The 18,171-nt window shown below is 39.1% G+C and overlaps 1 protein-coding gene across 5 annotated transcripts in view; it reads right to left on the bottom strand.

Moving 5' to 3' along the window:
* DISC1 (DISC1 scaffold protein) overlaps positions 1-18,171 on the bottom strand; it is a 188,545-nt gene that overhangs the window by 120,967 nt on the left and 49,407 nt on the right. For all 5 annotated transcript variants that reach the window (XR_014850833.1, XM_085055473.1, XM_085055476.1 and 2 more), the window contains 3 exons: positions 11,957-12,107; positions 8,525-8,654; positions 3,980-4,215 (listed from right to left, as the gene is read on the bottom strand). Coding sequence is in view for 4 of the 5 variants with exons in the window: in XM_085055473.1 (XP_084911599.1) it covers positions 3,980-4,215; positions 8,525-8,654; positions 11,957-12,107 (517 nt within the window). In the remaining variant the exon portion in view is untranslated. The remainder of the gene's footprint in view (positions 1-3,979; positions 4,216-8,524; positions 8,655-11,956; positions 12,108-18,171) is intronic.

Raw genomic sequence — 18,171 nt, 5'->3', positions numbered from 1 at the left:
TTCAACCAGCAATCAGTGCCCAGACAATAGTCCAGATGGAACTGTGCAATATCTTTTAAGAATGACATGCAGTAAGGACACATGCATCTGCAGATATGGATAAAACAAAGAAACTTTTAAATGAAACTAAATATGAACTGAAGTATAACAGATTTCCCCAGTCTTCATTGTGAAAAGGAAAGAAACAAATAAAGGAAACAACTGATACTGAAGTGAATCAGTAAAATAATTGATATGGTCTTATTTTATAATTAGAAACTTCAACGTACATTAGTTAAAAACATGTATTTCTGAAATGGTGTCCTCTTCAGTAACAAATAAGAAAATTATCAATTTTGATACCTTTTGCAATCTCCAGGAGAAAGTACTTCATGCTGAAACACCCAGACCCATTTTCCTCTGATTTCAGTGTGTTGTCTTCAGTTATAACACCAGCATGTGTCACAGTGCACACAACAACAGCTGCTCCCACCTTTTAAGCACATCTCCATGCAACCCCACACAAATGAACTGAGCTTTTGCCCTGCAATTTCCCCATTTTATTATAATGATTATACCCTTTAGCTCACCAAGAGCAATTAAGGCTGTCTGGATGAGCAAAACTACCACATTCTGCAGTCTCAACCTCAGTGAAAATTCCCTGTCAAAACATATTTCTTTGCCCATTAGCCAGCAGATTTTAACTATGTCTTCCAACAGCCCCCAAGTAAGGTCCCAGGGTAATGAGCCTAACATTTCTCAATTCTTCAAACTCAAAGCATGCTATAGGTATAGACAAAGGCTTTTCATACTTAAACAGTTCGCCACATAGCAAAGATAAACAAGACAAAACAATGAACATGCCTGAAAAAATAGCAACACTTGACATGAAAAATAAGCTTAGTAACAATGTTCATGTCAATGTTGACTTGCTCTCTTCCTCCTTCACACTTCTACTTGGGCCAGTATTCTTTGTTTAATATGTTCTCTCATGTGCCCAGAAGTTTGCTTCCATATATTGAATAATCTTTATTTTATAGTAGCTGCAAGCCACCAAATACAATTCATTACAGCACAGATTGTCTTCAGAGATGCTTCACACTAGACCTGCCTGTGTTACAGCAGTGCTGAATGCAATTCATGTAGTCAACAAATTATTATGCAAAAGCACATTATAGCAGTGCTTTACTGACAACCATAATGCTGTTAGAATAAATACAGAGTCTCTTGCAGCCCAACAGTCAGGAGCTTGTAATTTACTGCCCATCAATATTGAACTTTCGACATAAGCACTGATCTCTAGTATATGTGCATAAGTAATAGCTTTATTTTCACACAGACAGCTCTAAATTTGGAAAATTTTTTCCCCTCTGCAATTTTTTCATAAAATAAAATGCACATTTCCAGAAAAATCTCTTTCAGATTAACTATGCCAAGACCTTGGAATTCAACACTAATATTCAGAACTAGCATCAATCAAGTATTTAAACCTGTTACCTAATAAACAATACTTTTTCCACAAGAAGAACTGATTTAGAATAAGGCAATGCAAGTTGCAACCATGTAAATTCTGGTGAAACAAAGGAAAAAGAGTTAACAGCAAGGGTGGTGAAAGGCAGGATGCCTAGCAAGGCTGCAAAAACTCCATCCTTGAAGATATACAAAACTCAGAGAGACAGGGCCCTGAGCGACCTGATCTCACTTGGAAACTGTAGCCTCACTTTGAGCAGAAGTTTAAACAAGATGACTTCCTAGATTATTGTTTAATTGTATGACAACCTAGGAGAAGCGCATAGGAATTATACCCATACCAAATGTCTTACTATCTGCATGCTGCTTTTCCACCTTACAGAAGGAGAACAGAACATGACTAAAAGCAGACATAAGATCTCTGTACCTGAGGTATGACAGACTCCACAGCTCAAAAAGGAAGCCACCCATCACTTAAACTCACTGTTAAATAACAGCATTTATGTGTCCTTCATTGGGTTTAGCTGAGATGGAGTTAACTTTCCCCACAGCACCCCCACAGTGCTGTGCTTTGCATTGCTGGCTGGAAAGATGCCTATAACACACCAGTGTTTTGGCCACTGCTGAGCAGTGCTGGCACTGCATCAGCACCCTCTCTCCAACATTCCAGCCTCCCACATCAGCAGTCGGCTTGGGGTAGGCAAAATCTTGGGAAGGGACATACCCAGGACACCTGACTCACACTGACCAAAGGGATATTCCATACTACAGGATGTCTGCGATGTCTGCTGATACAAAAGCTAACAAAAGGAGGAGGAAGCAGGGGCATTCATTATTCACAGTGTTTGTCTTCCACAGCAACCGCTACATGGGCTGAAGCCCTGCTTCCTGTGAAGTGTCTGGACATCACCTGATGATGGAAAGGAAAGGGTAAAACCTTTGTTTGCATACATGCAAGCTTTCCCTTTTGTTTAGTAAACTCCTTATCTCAACCTATGGATTGCTTTCCATCTTATTTTCTCTCCCCAGGCCAGCTGAGAAAGTGGAGTGATAGAGGGACTTGGGGGGCACCTGGTGTGCAGCCAAGGTCAAACCTCCAGAGTCCCAACAGCAGAACTCCAGCTGCAGTAATGAGAGCAGAAGCACCTGACCATTGGTGACAACAAAGGTCAACCAACAAAAATAAACCATAGAAGTTTCATTCATTGCATCTTTTAAAAATGAACAGAAAGGAAAGATTATTTTTAAATTTTCATTCAAGTTAAGAACCCACTTTGAATAATGAATGCCTGTTTCCTTTCAAGTGATTGTGCTATTCATGGTGGTAGTAAGTGAGCAACTCAGAGCAAATTCCTGAAACCGTACTATTTAACTCACTTTTAAATAATTTTCCAATGAGGTAAGTGCAACCCAATTGTTACAGCAGCAACGAGAGAAAAAAAAATAAATCTGAATATTCTTTCATAAACAAATTGAAAACTAAGAAAACTCAAATGAGTTTCTCAGACAGAGTCCTGAGATCTTTTATTCCTCAATCTCAGAAATACAGGCATAAGATACTATTAAAACACACTAAACTTAATGCAAGAAACTATTACCTATAACCTAATTTAAAATTTTAGACAAATGTCAAAAGAGAAGAATATGTCCTCTACATAATGTTCTGCTGACTTAAAAAAAACCCTGTATAAATTAGCACACATGAGCAGCAATTTCTCATGAATGTTAATACAACCAAACTAAATCCAATAAACATGAAGGGAGAAAAAAAATTGCAAGCAACATAGCTATTGCTTATCTGGAAGAAATGCAAGTTAGGATAAACAGAAATTTTATTTTCTCTTGGTGACACAACAGCAGTGCCACTTTTAAAGTCCCATCACCAACGTCCAATATAGTTTAGGCCCCAAGTACATAAATTGCTTTTTTTAAATAAAGATGAGGATATTTCCAAAAGGTTGCCCAGAGCAGCTACTTCCCTTTTGAAGTATCCATATGCTGTGCATTTAACTGTGGATGTCCCAAAATTATTCATGTTGCATCCTCTTCTCCACTGCCTTGAGTCCACTGTCTGAGTCTAGCACTCCTTTTCACATCAGACTTAATTATGATTACAAGTTCACTGAAGCAGGAAGCATCTCTAATATTGATTTGAATGGTGCCTAATACACACTTTCAGGGTGTGAGAAATATATTTTAATTACTACATTACCAAACTGGGGAAAACATTCCACCAGTTAACAAGAAATAGTATAAGCTGATGATAGGAATTAACAGCCGATGGATATGTATGCTTTCTGTAGGTGGGTCTTCACCATAAAAGAACATGAAGTGCAAGACATTCAAATAACTACAAACTCTTTTGAGGAAGTACATCAATATTAGAACTCCAACATCTCTTCATTGAAAGTTTTAAATTGTCTGAATCCAGATAATTAGCTGGCACAGTGATGAAGAAAACGACTAACAGCCAATTCAAAGAACATACAGGAAGATACAAGACTCGACATTTAAATTGAAATTTACATACCTCTTTATTGCTCCTGGAAGATCTAAACTGAACGGAATTCGATAAGAGGATGCTAAAGTGTCATCCACAGCCTTGCTTATTTCCTGCAGCTCTCTTAAAGAAACACAGCCAAGTAAAGCAGCCAATTCACAGTCTTGTGACTGAATAAGCCTATCTTGTTCTTCAATTTCTCTTCTTAGCTGTTGATCTTTTCCTTCTAATGTGGCCAGTCTTGTTCGGAGATCTTCAATTTCTTTCTGCATAGAACAGAAACCAAAGTTTACTATGAACCCTATAAAAGAAACCCTTTTACCCCTAAGAAAAAACAGTACAAGTGTCAGAAGTAGCACGAATTTTGTCCAATTTAGCAAGCATTAAATGAGACATCCTCTTGCTGACACACAACTCTTATGTCGATTGTATTTGAGAAACTCTGGTGCTTCCAACAGTCTGAAATTAACCACCTCCATTTCAACACCAAATCCAGGTTCCTCTTCCAACACCTACTGTCAGTCACCTTTTACTTTTAAAACATATAGGTATTTCCCAAGCTTACAAGTTCAAAACTTCCACCAAAAATACAAATGGCAGCTCATCCACGGCAACAGAATCTTCTTCTGCAGACTGGCAGCTGAAGTGATCAAACATCTGTCCTGTAGAATAACCCTGCAATGGTTCACCTAATGGCTCCAGTCCAACATCAGGCCCAGGATGCAAGCAGAGAACCACTATCTGAACAGCCCTTCTGGTAATTAACATTTCATTTTAGCTAAAAGCACAAAATCCTTTCCTTGACTTAAAATGGCCAGAACTTCAACGTTAGTTGCACTCATTTTTCTAGAAGTTCAAACTGTGTGCGTTACAATATTGACGTTTCTTGCAAGAGCAAATCATAATTTTTAGAGTCATAGGATTGTAGAATCATTAACCCTGGAAAAGAGCTCCAAAATCATTGTGTCCAACCTTTGATCGAACAGCACCCTGTCAACTAAACCACAGCACTAAGTGCCATGTCCAGTCATTTCTTCACCATTTCCAGGAACAGTGACTCTACCATCTCCCTGGGCAGGCTGCTCCAAAGCCTGACCTCCCTTTCAGTGAAGAAATTTTTCCTCATGTCCAATCTTAGTCTCCCCGGGAACAGGTTTAGGCCATTTCCTCTTGTCCTGTCACTTGTTACCTGGGAGAAGAGATCAATCTCCCTACAACCTCCTCTGAGGTTGAGTCTCTTTCTCCAGGCTAAACAACCCCAGCTCCCTCAGCTGCTCCTCATCAGATTTGTGCTCCAGACCCTTCACCTGATCCACTGCCCTTTTCTGGATATGCTCCAACACCTCAATGTCTTTCCCAAAGTGAGGAGCCCAAAACTGAAAAAAAAAAAAAAGCTTCATGAATTTGTAAATCATCTTTGTACATGTTTTTCCCTGAAAACCCAACAGATTGCTTCAAGAAGTGCTCCATCCTTGGATGCAAGCTATCTGGGTTGCTGAGTTAAAGCTGTCATCGAACTACTTGAATGCTGTACTGGAGAATATGATTCTATTCCTACAATTCTTACTGTCTCTATGAAACTTTGCAAGCCACTTAAACTATTACCTCCACACATGGCCACAAGACCATATGTTCATTTTTTATACAACCTGCAAGAGGTTTCTGACATGTTATCTATAGGCTCTCAACAGAAATCAAATCTCAATTCCATGCTCTGATCCCATTCAGTCCAACTCAAAATTAAAATTAAAGGCAAAAAGCCAGAAAGCCAAAACTAAATCTTTAATAAGTCAACAACTAGGCATAACAAAACTGATGTTAGAAACAACCATATGGCTTTTTATGGCAATTCACTTCTCCGTTCTCCATCTGTAAAATGGCAATAAGAATATCTCTTCTGCCGAAATGGTGTTGCACAGATAAAATTAAGTGGGTTTGAATCACTAGGATGCCATGTTGATTAATACTGTAAAAAGAGCCCACTTGCAAATTAATAAATTTGTATTCAAAAGAAGGTTTGAGTGGCATACAGTAACAGGGTTCTGGGGTCAAATACTGAGTAATGAAGATAAAATTGTATTCTGAATAGCTGAACAGACACTTCAGCTATGTATGAGGTAAGGATCTAGGGGGGGAAAAAAGGGCATACTTCTATAATTACAGACTCTTATAGAACATACATACTATGCACAAATAACAGACTTTGGCAATTTTTTTGGCTTTTTAGAGCTTCACTTCATAACCTTAACATTATTTTAATGTTTTCAATGCAATTTACATGAAGTTTAGCTCACTAATGCTCATTCTTTTAACAAACATACTTTCAGGTTTGCTGCACTGTAACCAGCTTCCAAAGTATAACTTAACAGGAAGAAAGGGTCCTTGCATGTTCAAAGGTTGACTAGCTCCAAAATTTCATCTTGTAACAGTGGTGCACACTAGGTTCATCAATTATTTTCCTCCTCCTCTGGTTTTCGATATACCAACAAGAGAATGGTATGGCCCATGCTTCAACCCACAGACGTTTATCAAGGACAGAAAGGTCAGCAGACCAAAAACATCAGTTTTGTTTCTTTCAGTCTCAAATTGGGCTTTTAGTGTGCACAAAGGACAATTCTGTCTCTGTGTTACTGGCTCGGGAATACTGCCAAAATCTTAATAGGCCCTACTCAATAAAGCGAGACCCTCGTATTCTGTGAAAATGTAGTAATTGCCATCACTGCAATAATCAACCTACATGGGAACAGAAAAGAAGATGAACAGAATCTGGTTTTACAATCACACTTTTAGGACTGAAACGTACAACATAAATAGATACCAGAAGCACACAATCTGCATTCACAGAAAGAAAGCTGCTCTGCCTAGGAATAGTTCACAGGCATTCTTGGGAGCATGGAAATTTTAATCAGTAAACTGGAATTCTCCTGCATTCTTCTCCAGAAATGCAAAGAAGCCTTTAGCGTGCTCTTGGTCAGCCTCCAGTGACAGATAAAAAGGGCTTAAAGTCTCAGCATGGAGAAGCAGATGATATTCATCTCACTAAACATAAGCTGGAGTTTTACTTTGCAGATTTAAGTTTAAACTGAGATTTCCAACATGACAGCTAATCAGGACAGACTGTAAACCTCCAGCTTCACTTATGGACTGATGTTCTCCATGAAGTAGAGATAGCAGTAGAAACATTAATACATAAATTATAGACACTGCAACAGGTTTACAAATCCCTCAGGACAAAAGCAGAACTAACAGGAGAGATGGCAGAAAAAAAAGTAAAGAAAAGCGGGGCTGAGGAAAAGTGAAAAAAAATTATTTCTGATCATGCAAGATTTTGGGCAGGAGCAATCCTTAGGGAATGCCGGGTGCAACCAATTACCACAGATTAATCTTCCCCAGAACCTTGAATTCCTGGTAATTTTGATAAAATGCTAAAAAAATAACATGCCTGTGCAAAGCCGTGGTTAGTTTTCCCCTGGCATAACTACACAGGCATAAAGATTCAGCTTAAGCAAGTGTAAAAATTAGCTGTTGTGGAGACTTAAGTACAGCAGTTTTCAGTTCAATATCTTGAGGTGGCTCTTGGATGTCCAGTTTAAAATAGTTTCCTGCACACTGATAATGCTGAACTACACTATGTCTCCTCTTACATGTTGACAAAATAAATCTAAAAAATACAAAGGTGATGACTAGGATAAAGACACTTCTCCATCTAAGTACAAATTTGCAATGACCACATAAGGTGTTTTTCACTATTTCTTCCCAGGTTTTTTATATATATACATGCATTTATGTGTGTATACGCACAGAGACTTCTCCACTATTGGATCCACTAAAGGAATGAAAATATCATAAAAAAAGATTTCAAGACAAAACCACAGAAAAAAGGGAAAACTAGGTCTGCTAGCTCTCTAAGGTGCCACAACCCCAATTGTGATCACCAAGGTCTAAAAGACACATAATTAGACAGTACACTGAGATTTTTCAAGGAAAGTGAAAAGAAAGAGCTAAATTTTGCTTAAAAGGCTTGCAGACTTAAAATTGGACAAAAGCCATCTTGAAACATTCCATTTGCCAAACCATCACATTGTGACATCACGTGTCAGTGTAAAGCTATTGTTAGCAAATGCTGACTGCTGTGTGATGATTCCTTCATCCTTATGAAAAGCATCAATCATCTTTCAGGAATAAAAGCTGGCAAATCATGTATTTATAGTAAATTCTAACCAGAAATGGATGAAAACTTTTTGTCTTCAAATAAAAACTTCTGAAGATCAGTGTAATATTAAAATGTCAAATTATAACAAAGAGCACACTTAAAAAGATAATGAGGAAAGTTTAAGCACGCACACGAGCCACCAGCCCTTCCAGCTCTGCATCTCTGTAATGAGATTAACACAACTCCTGTGGCTGCCATCTCCAATCATCACTTAGATTATCAACTGGACTCCAGCCAAGGCTCTAATTACTATACAGAAGCAAAGTTGCTATTACAATAAATTTATTTAATTCTGTGTGACAGCTTACAAGGTTTTCCCTGCATAGCACTGGTTTTTATATACAACTGTGCAGTCCTGTTACCTGTAACCGTTTCTTTTCTTGAAAAAGCTGGTTTCGTTTTGCGGTCGAAACCTGCAGCCTCTCCTGGTAAGTTGATCTCAAAAGTTTACGCTCTTTTTCATGACAAAGACCGTTTTCTTCATGTCTAACCCTTTGAAAAAACATGACAAAAGCTAAAAATTAGTGGTTTTCATGAGTTTCAGAGTCTCAAGGATTAAACAGATCAGAATGCTACATATTACCTTTAGAGTCATAACACTCCTCCACCAGAATGATTACATCTGAAACAGATACAGTTAAAGAACAAGAGACTTTTTTCCTTGGCATATCTTCCTTTATTATCTCAAACATTTACACTGTTTTTACAACACGATGAAGAAAGAAAATGGAAAGCTTGTATAGCTTCAGGCTTCCCCCAGCTTTATCATCTTTCAGAAATTTATCCATCATTGCCTTGGAAGAGACAAAACTAAGGCATGTAGTTTCTATCAATACAGAGAAAAATCTCTTAGACAGAAGTTTAGAAACTTGCCAAAACCATTTTTGCAGCTTCTGTCAGCTTTTGGAGACTACATTAGAGATCATCTGGAGTGTTTGCTCCACAATGCCAAATTTTACTTGTCTCTTGCACAGCAAGTTCTTTCAAAATCGCAGTCAGTGGGCTTCCTCCCAGTCATCTGCACAACCCTCAGTTGTCAATCTTTGCATGACTGGACTCCAAGGTAATCAGCACATTATGTTAAGTATCAATTCCATAATCAGCCTCTCAAAATGCACCTGCAAACAATGCAAATCTGTTTTGCCTTCCATGTTCCCTCATAAGGGCATATGCACTTGCAAGGGCAATTGCACTTCTGTGTCCATCTCTAGAGACAAGTGCATGCAACTCCACATTAAGATTACAGATTCATTTCAGTATCTTGTTAAAAAAAATACTGTGTCTCAAACAAAGAGTGTTCTTGAAGCATAATTACATTGTAATCCTGCAAAGCAAATACATCCATGCCACATATAAAACATGCATCACAAGTCTGGTTTAAGCATGATTAATCACGTAATTATGATCTCCATGCACAGGTGTTTAACAAGTGTGCAGAACAAGAGGTTTTCATCTATTCTGCAGGAGCATCAAAAGACACACATGCTGCAGAATGTACTGAAAAAGCAAAATAAAGCCCCAGAACTAACATAGGTATCATTAAGCCAGATAGACATAATGACAGTGAAATTGCATTTCTGTATTAACAGCACAGATCAAAGAGGCATCTGCATTATGTGGTGCTAAGGCCATCACTGTCCCTGACAATCATTACAGGTTCCTGTGGCTCCAACCAAACACACCCCCCAGCAGCTCTGAAGCCCTCTTCATCAAGCTGGGCCTGCATCATTCCTAGACAGCTACGTCAAATAACCAAGTGGTTGATTAAAATTTAGGAAGAACTCCATTACAAACATAGTTTATTTTCAGAACCTTCTTGGAAATTCCATGTGTATCTGTCTACTTGGTACTGATGGAAGAGAAACAAGATCTTTCTGATCTCTCCAAACCTGACTGATTGCACAACCACAGCATTTGTTGTTCCTAAGCTAAATATAACCAAATCTGGCCCCCACCACATGCCCCCAATATCCTGTATCAATATCAAATGCATTTACTTAAAAAAATTCATCTCATAATTTAATAATGTAAAACAAAACTGGGGCATGAATTTCAGCTTCATATGTTAAACAAATAAGCTGCCATACACACTTTTCATTTCAGAACATTGCAAAAACATGAGATTTACTTCACTACAGTAAAATTGCAATGATCTGGTCTTCTGAGGCTAGTCTGATAACCTTTTTAATTTTCCAGGTGAAACAAAAAAAAAGTCTTCTGGGGTATATTTGTTTTGTTCCAATTCAAAATGAAAAAAAACCAAAACTCAAGCTTACAAATTTTCCATGAAGAAAATTTTCCACTGTATTACCTAAAAATACTGTTGGAACAGAAAGGACTTAAAACCCTGTACAGAAGACAAAGGGTATGCTTGCTGTATCAGTGAGTTAGAGCACAGACAAAGCAGAGTAAAAGACTACAAGAACCCAGCAAGCAAAATAAAAGGGTGTCACAACAGCAGCAGTCAAACTTAAGCTCAAAGAAAAGAGTGTGCACAAGACAGAAAAGGGAAGAGGATATTCATCTGACCCTGAAGAATGGCACGGCTCAGACCTGTGCAAAGAGAAGAGTTACAGATCTAATCATCCAAAGTACAGGAACACTTTCAGAAATATCTTATAACATCTATTTTATATATAAAAATATTATATACACATCATATATCTGAGGGATGCTTTATTTGAGGGATGTACCTGAGGGATGCTTTAGTGACACAATTTCTATAACAAAGAAGACAACATCACCTCTAACGCCAAAATCATTATTACAAATTAATGCATAGAGCAAACGCATCTAAGTGACAAAATAGAGAATGGTGCATCCTAATATTTAAGGAATGGTAAAACAGCTTCCCAGAGCCTCAGAAGGTAGAAGGAAACAACTCTGAAGGAATGTAGTTTGTTTTAAACGTCCTTTATTACTAGACGCTATAAACAGAGGCTAAAAATACCTTCCAGTTCTCCAATTTCACACAAAAATCATACTATATGTACTGATTGTATCTAATTTTCTTGTTTATCAAAAATTACACCCAACCATATTGACTAGCACACTGCAGCCTTTATATGAACAAGCTGCTAGAAAACAAAAGATTTCTCTTTTTCACTTCTGCTATTGCATTTGAGAATAGATTTCAATACCTATAAAGTATCCTCTTCTAACAACAGTAACTAGGAGCATAGATCAAGACAGCCCAAGAAATAGAGACTATTTTATTTCCTAAGTTAACTACCCCTCTTGGGCCATCCGACACATCTTGCATTCCCCCAATCTTTGAAGCTGTTATCCCTTCAAGACGAGGTTTAGAATTTATTTTTGTGACTTTGTACAGTGCTGAGCACAATACTGCTACCTAAAAAGTGGCACACAAAAGGAAGCTCCCAAAGATCTATTCATATCAAAAAATAATCTGGTTTTTATTTTATATTTAAATATCCTTTCCTTGCCTGAAAGGGAGCATCAGAATTAACTCCATGGGGAACTGCTGCTCAAGCTGCGTTGCTGTTGTATGCTCAAGCTGCCGTGTCAAGGATTAAATCCCCTTCCCACTCAACATCAATGAGAAATGTTCCATTTAATTCACCAGTTCATCATGACCAATGTTTTTCAGAGGAATTCTGAAAGAATTGTAGAAAAAAAAAAAGGGGGGGCAGACTGGGATTTTCATAAACAAGCTTCATATTGATACATCAAGATGGTCATTAAAACTCTTTATTAAAATTATTCCTAAGTATTACTCTACATTAAGAAAAAGAGAACCATCATTTTACACAATATTGAATCAACAAACTTACCAACGATCAGCAGCCCAATGCAATGTTGCCTGAACTTGGGTCATGAACCTGTCCAAAAAACTGCTAACTGAAGGATGCCTTGAAGGAAGCTGAAATTTTAAAGAATTTTTCTCCTTCTCCAGTTCTTCCAGTTTGCGTCTAAATTTATCAGCTAGAAATAAATTTAAAAAAAAAAAAAAGTCAAACAGTGACAAAAGGGTCCTGTTTTACCTGGGGGAAAAAAAAAAAAAAAGTCTTTCAACAAAAAGGAAAATCCACCTCTCTGATGGTTCTTCTTCCTCTTTTCATAAAATATATCAGTCTGTTCTGCTCAAGGACAAAGTAACAAGACTACCATGTAAAACATCAAATAACCAAGATGCCAAGCTACTTTTTTCAATGACAAGGACAAAACTGCAGACTTCCTGGCACTTTTTTAATTTCACAGGGCTCCAAAGAATTGGCTCAAAGTTATCATCCATGCTCTTTTTAGAGTAACAGCTGAGAATTAATTGCTACCAGAACTAACTACTAATTAGTAATTCCAGTATGTGTATCTTCTATTGTGCCACTATACCAGCAAATCACATATCTGACAGAAAACAAGCCTGCCAGTCCAAGACAGAACACCTTTGATGATACATTAGTCAAATTAGAGAGTTTTGAGCTAACCCACAAATGGAAAACCTTTACAGTTCAGTATTTTGCTCATGACCTCACTGCCTACAATTTTGTGTGATTAGCAATCCTTTTAACATTTTCAATACGTTACTATCAGAATAGCATCCATCTGTGCATGCTTTTTATTGCTTATTTTCTTTCTTTATCCTCCAAGGGGATTTAAGAAGAGAAGTTGCTTACATTTGCTGGCCTAGCAAAACGATGCGTTTTTACAATAATCTATCATTAGTATTGATCTCCATTCTGCTTCTGTGCCAACGGGGTAGAATTAAAGACAGAACTTACTAATAAGGCTAGATCTTTCCCCTGTCCCAGCACACTGTTCCAGGGTAAACTCACTTTGGTGTCATCATTGGGGTGCAAAATATCAGAAAGCTCTGCTGAAATGAGCACCCCGCCCCACACGTACCCATGCGCATACTCTTCCTGCAAAGTAGCAGAGGTGAACCACGTCCGTGATCAATTTTTCAGGGGCCACAGCTAAGTAGATTTGCCCTATCCTTATCACTACACTGAAAGTGAAATTTCAGCTGAGATGAGACTCCCAACCCCGTATTTTGACCAGGAAAACACATCAGCACTTGCATGCTGATATGCCACTTGGCGCTTCAAACTCGGCCATCAAAAATAGCACTGTTACAACAGAATAGCAAGAGTTGAAAGGGTTGAATTGTGACCAATGACCAGTGAACGCCTAACCACATGGAAACACTTCCTTTTACTCGCACCATTTACCACTGGGATTGCTGGGAGTTGTGGCAACCCTCTACAGCCATTTTACAATGTCATCATTGTTCTTCAATGTAATTATGCTTAACTGTGTTTGTGTGTCCAGTTGTTTCATCGTTCTACTCCTACCCCTCCTGGCCCTAGAAACAGGCTGTTTTGTGAAGGAAAACAGATGAGGGGATCCACATGCCAATTCATTCTCTCTCTCATTAAGTCTTGGCTACATCCTGTTTTATATATTCCAATCTACACACTATTCAATTAGTTTCTACTAACAGACATTTCTAAATAATTTGTTCCACTGGCATCTTATAAGTAATAAGGATGGTCATATCCACTTATCTCTGTCCTAAATGATTTTTTTATCCTTTTTATCTTTTCAGCATCACAGTTAAGGGTTATGTCTTAAGAGACTCCAGCACCAGAGCTGAACACTGCAGCACTCAGCTTTTAGGATCCTCTCCTGGAAAGGATGCCTTGCCATTTGACCTGGCTGATATCTTCAGTGCATGGAGAGATCCAAGAGCCTCAGTGCCAGCTGCAGAGCAGGGAAATATGCAAAAAAGGCTCCAAAAAATCCACCTTTCACTGCTGCAGCTCAAGAGAAATCTGGATCAAGCACAAGCAATTGAAATGGTCAGAAGTTTAGCCAACAGGATGTGAAAGAGGGTAATAAGCAGGGTTCCTCAGACTAGCAGAGATAAAGACTGAGGTAACTTCCAGTACTACTACAAGCCAGCAAGCTGCAAAGAAAGCAGTAATACAATGTTCCCTTAGAACTTGAGTCCCCATTAACAAACCTGCATTGCAGCAAAGAATATGAGAAAAAAACATTAGATATAATGAAGAACTAAACCTAACCGCCATGTTAGACAGGAAATCTCCACCAGTGTTGGTTTTCAGGTCAGACAAACATCTCTGAGGAATAGCTCTGGAAGAGTTTTAAGGTTGAGGCATTCTCTTGTTTTAACAAGTGCCAGATTCTGCACCTGGCATGGGGCAATCCTGGATGTATGGACAGACCAGGGAATAAGATGCTGGAAAGCAGCACCATAGAAAGGGACCTGGGCATCCTGGTCGATGGCAAGTTGAACATGAGTCAGCAGTGCCCTGGCAGCCAGGAGGGCCAACCTTGTCCTGGGGTGCATCAGGCACAGCATGGCCAGCCAGGCAAGGGAGGGGATTGTCCTGCTCTGCTCTGGGGCAGCCTCACCTCGAGTGCTGGGGGCAGTTTTGGCCACCACAACGTTAGCTCTTAATCTGTTAGAGAGCATCCAAAGGAGGGAAGCAAAGATGGTGAAGGGCCTTGAGGAGAAGTCCTGTGAGGAACAGCTGAGGGCACTTGGTCTGTTCAGCCTGAAGGAGACTGAGGGGAGACCTCATTGAAGTCTTCAACTTCCTCATGAGGGGAAGAGGAGGGGCAGACACTTTTCTGTGCTCTGTGGAGACCAGGGACGGGATCCAAGGAAATGGCCTGAAGGTGTGTCAGGGAGGTTTAGGTTGGATAGCAGGACAAGGTTCTTCCCCCAGAGGGTGGCTGGGCACTGGCACAGGCTCCCCAGGGAAGCTGTCATGGCATCAAGTCTGACAGAGTTCAACAAGCTTATGGACAATGCTCTCAGGAACATAATGAGATTCTTTGGGCTGTTCTGTGCAGGACAAGGAGTTGGACTTTGATGATCCTTATTCCAACTCAGAATGTTCTGTTCTCTTCCACCATACTTTCTAGGATTTTTTCAGCCAAGAAACTGACACAGAAGGCCTTTGCTATTCCTAAGGCATCAGACTCACAAACACAACTTCCCTTTACTTTCATTTTAGCCTTTTAAGCATGTTATTCCATGAGACCTTCACAGAATTCAAGAACTCACTGACAGACAACAAAAGAAACCACACACACTCAGATATATCCATCACAAAGAAAGGCTTAATACTTTGATTCTCTATCCCATACTTTACTTCAAAAAAAGTTACTTAATGCACAGCTTACATGCAAAAAGCAATCCCCCCATTTGACAAAGTTCTCGAGCAAACGTTCATGTAATCAATACATACTGTTTTACAGAAGCATTTAAAATGAGGCCTAATTCTCTTTCTCAGCCTTTTATTTCACTGTATTCCGGTGCTAGCTTGCTGCTTTTGCAGAGTCCTACAGATACCCCAGACAAAGCACCTACTTCAGACCAAACAGTAAAAGCTAACTCTTAAATTAGCCTCCACTGCAACCCATTAATGCCTGTGTCCTTCAGACATCCCACTCACTTTAAAGCCAACCCAGAGTACAGGCCTGGAAGATGCTGACTAACTGCTGTTCTCAATTAAACACCCAGCAGTCAGAAAACAGTGGTGTCTCCAAAGATCATGCTTTGTAATAGAGTTGAGTAAAAGCAGCAATTTCCATAATTTTTAATTGACCATGTGAGAACATCTGGCTACCTTTCTAAGTTTTACATACTATAATATCGTTTTCATTCCACTGAAGGAAAGGTTCACTTCATCAGAACTATTTATCATGATTTAAAAAACATTTCAGAAAATCATCTCAGTAAGGACAGAATCTCATTTTCTATGTACTCCATATATTTATGTTTATTTATGTCTGTGCTAATAAGTGGGAAGATGATCAATCATGCTATTCTACAAATTGCTGGACATTAAAAAAGTGTTTCTTCAGCTAGTTCAAGCAAGGACAGTCATTTGATCTTACTCCACAATTCAGTAAACAATTTCTTCCCTTTTGCCCTTGCATCCCCCAAAAGACTGTAAGCCCTGAAACAGGATTTGTATAGGATTTACAAGAATAAATCACACACTGCAGCTCTAGAGTATTTTTTCTTGCCATCTAGATACTTCTGGAAACACATAACCTCCCCATCATTCACTTTGTTAAAAACTTTAAGGGTCCAAGATGAATGAAGTGTTTAATATGCTTAGCACCAAAGACAGTTCTGTATTTTGTAAGAACCAAAGAAGTCCTAGGTTCAGATCCAAGGACCCTTCTAGCAGCCTGTATCCAAAAACACACACAGTAACAGGACTTTATAGAGGAGACTAAGAACCAGGGTGCAAAGTGCCTTCTTCCTGTTCCTGAATCTCTGCTGTCTGTCAGCTAAAAGACTTCCTATGCAAGACACTACTCTTAGATCTCTTCACTGCTTTAAGTGGGAGGAAGAAATAAAACCACCAACTGGTGGACTTCTATCCACCGGAAACTTCTTTCTTCTCAGGCTATCTCTGCTCTTGGTCTCCAAAATATATTTTAACAGAGAATATAAAAATTGAATTATTAATTATTTAAACATATACCCCATTTGGTAATTTTAGGAGTCTAATGTGGAACTTGAATATGTGACTGAAACATATCCAGAGAGCCTAGAAAGTAAAGTGTCTACAGCCCAGTTACTAGCATTGGGCTATAGATGCAGGAGATAACTTGCAGGAGAATATGCAGATCAATTAATATCCAAATATGACATGTAAAGACACATACTGTGGTAAGAAATGGAGGCATTACAAGCACCTGGAATACATATCTGCTCTCGACTTAAGGATAAAATAATTAACCACTTAACACAACCAAACATATACACAGTTGAAAATAAACACACCTGGTATGTATAAAAGGGAGCTTCAGATTACACTTGGATAGTTGAACACCTAGACCTTACCACGTGCTGTCTGATCACCAGTATAGAACAAACCCTTTTCTACCTTCCATTCAGCTCTGCATGTGGAAAACAGCAAAATAAACCCACTGCAAAATCAAACTGCACACCTGGGCAAGGCTGACTCCAAAAAGGCACGGGGCTGAGGACAGACACCATGGAAGGAACAGGAGTAGCACAGCTATGCCTACCCTACTGACTGTGTGGACTAAAAGGAGAACATCTGCAGAGCAAAACAGCTCAGTTTGGAGGCCCCAGCATCTGCATTCCAGAAGGTGCTACTTCAAACTAGGTTTAGCGTAATCCCAAGGATCGAAGGACAGATAGTTGGGCCCCTTGGGTTCTTCTACAGCACCTCTTCAGACTTTGTCTCACCTGAAAGAAAACCAAGCCATTGTACTACAAGATTGCTCAGCAATGCAAAGCATAGTAAATGGGACAACTGGGAGATTCCTTTCAAAGACTCACACACCTAATTTAAACTAAAACTTTTTTTGGGCCAGGGTCCATTAAATACTTCCAGCAGTCAGTGGAAAAAGCAGTTCCTGGGAAGGCCAGTGAGCAGAGGCTAAAGCTTTCCAGACAAGGCTATTACCCCTGAGTACCACAGCCAAACATTCATGTTCAGATCACAAAAGGCTAGAGCAAAATGCAAATGTAATTATCCTGCTTACCGACCACTTTTAACTTTTTCCATTCCAGTCAAAAACACAATTTTGTGAAATTTCGCACTCCAGCTCTGCTCCTGAACTATCACGATAACCTTGAGGAACAGGGTAACAAACCAAACTCCTGGCCGCTGAACGCCCTTTGGAGTCAGAAGGTGCTGCCACAAAATACACCCTAAAGGAGGAGGGCCAAAATCTGCAGTGTTACAACTCCATAATTCCTTGGTTTGTGTGCATTTCTCAGTTATTTATCATTCTTAGCACAGATGACAAACCCTTCTAATTCCTGCTGCAATGCTTGATTGATGATTGCCTCCAGTTCTGGTGCTATTTAAAGCTCAAAGATCAGTAACCAGAAGAGTACAAGGGAACAGGTCTCCTACATTCCTTGACAGACCCAAGGTATCAAGTAGTCAAAACACACAACATTGACCTGATGTAGCATTTGATGCCACAAGGTCTCCCTGCTGCAATCAGCATCAGCTGCCTATCT

This window comes from Lichenostomus cassidix, chromosome 3 (assembly GCF_008360975.1).
Source record: "Lichenostomus cassidix isolate B80296 chromosome 3, HeHo_3.0, whole genome shotgun sequence".
Lineage (NCBI taxonomy): Eukaryota > Metazoa > Chordata > Aves > Passeriformes > Meliphagidae > Lichenostomus > Lichenostomus cassidix.
This window is presented reverse-complemented; position numbering and strand designations above follow the sequence as displayed.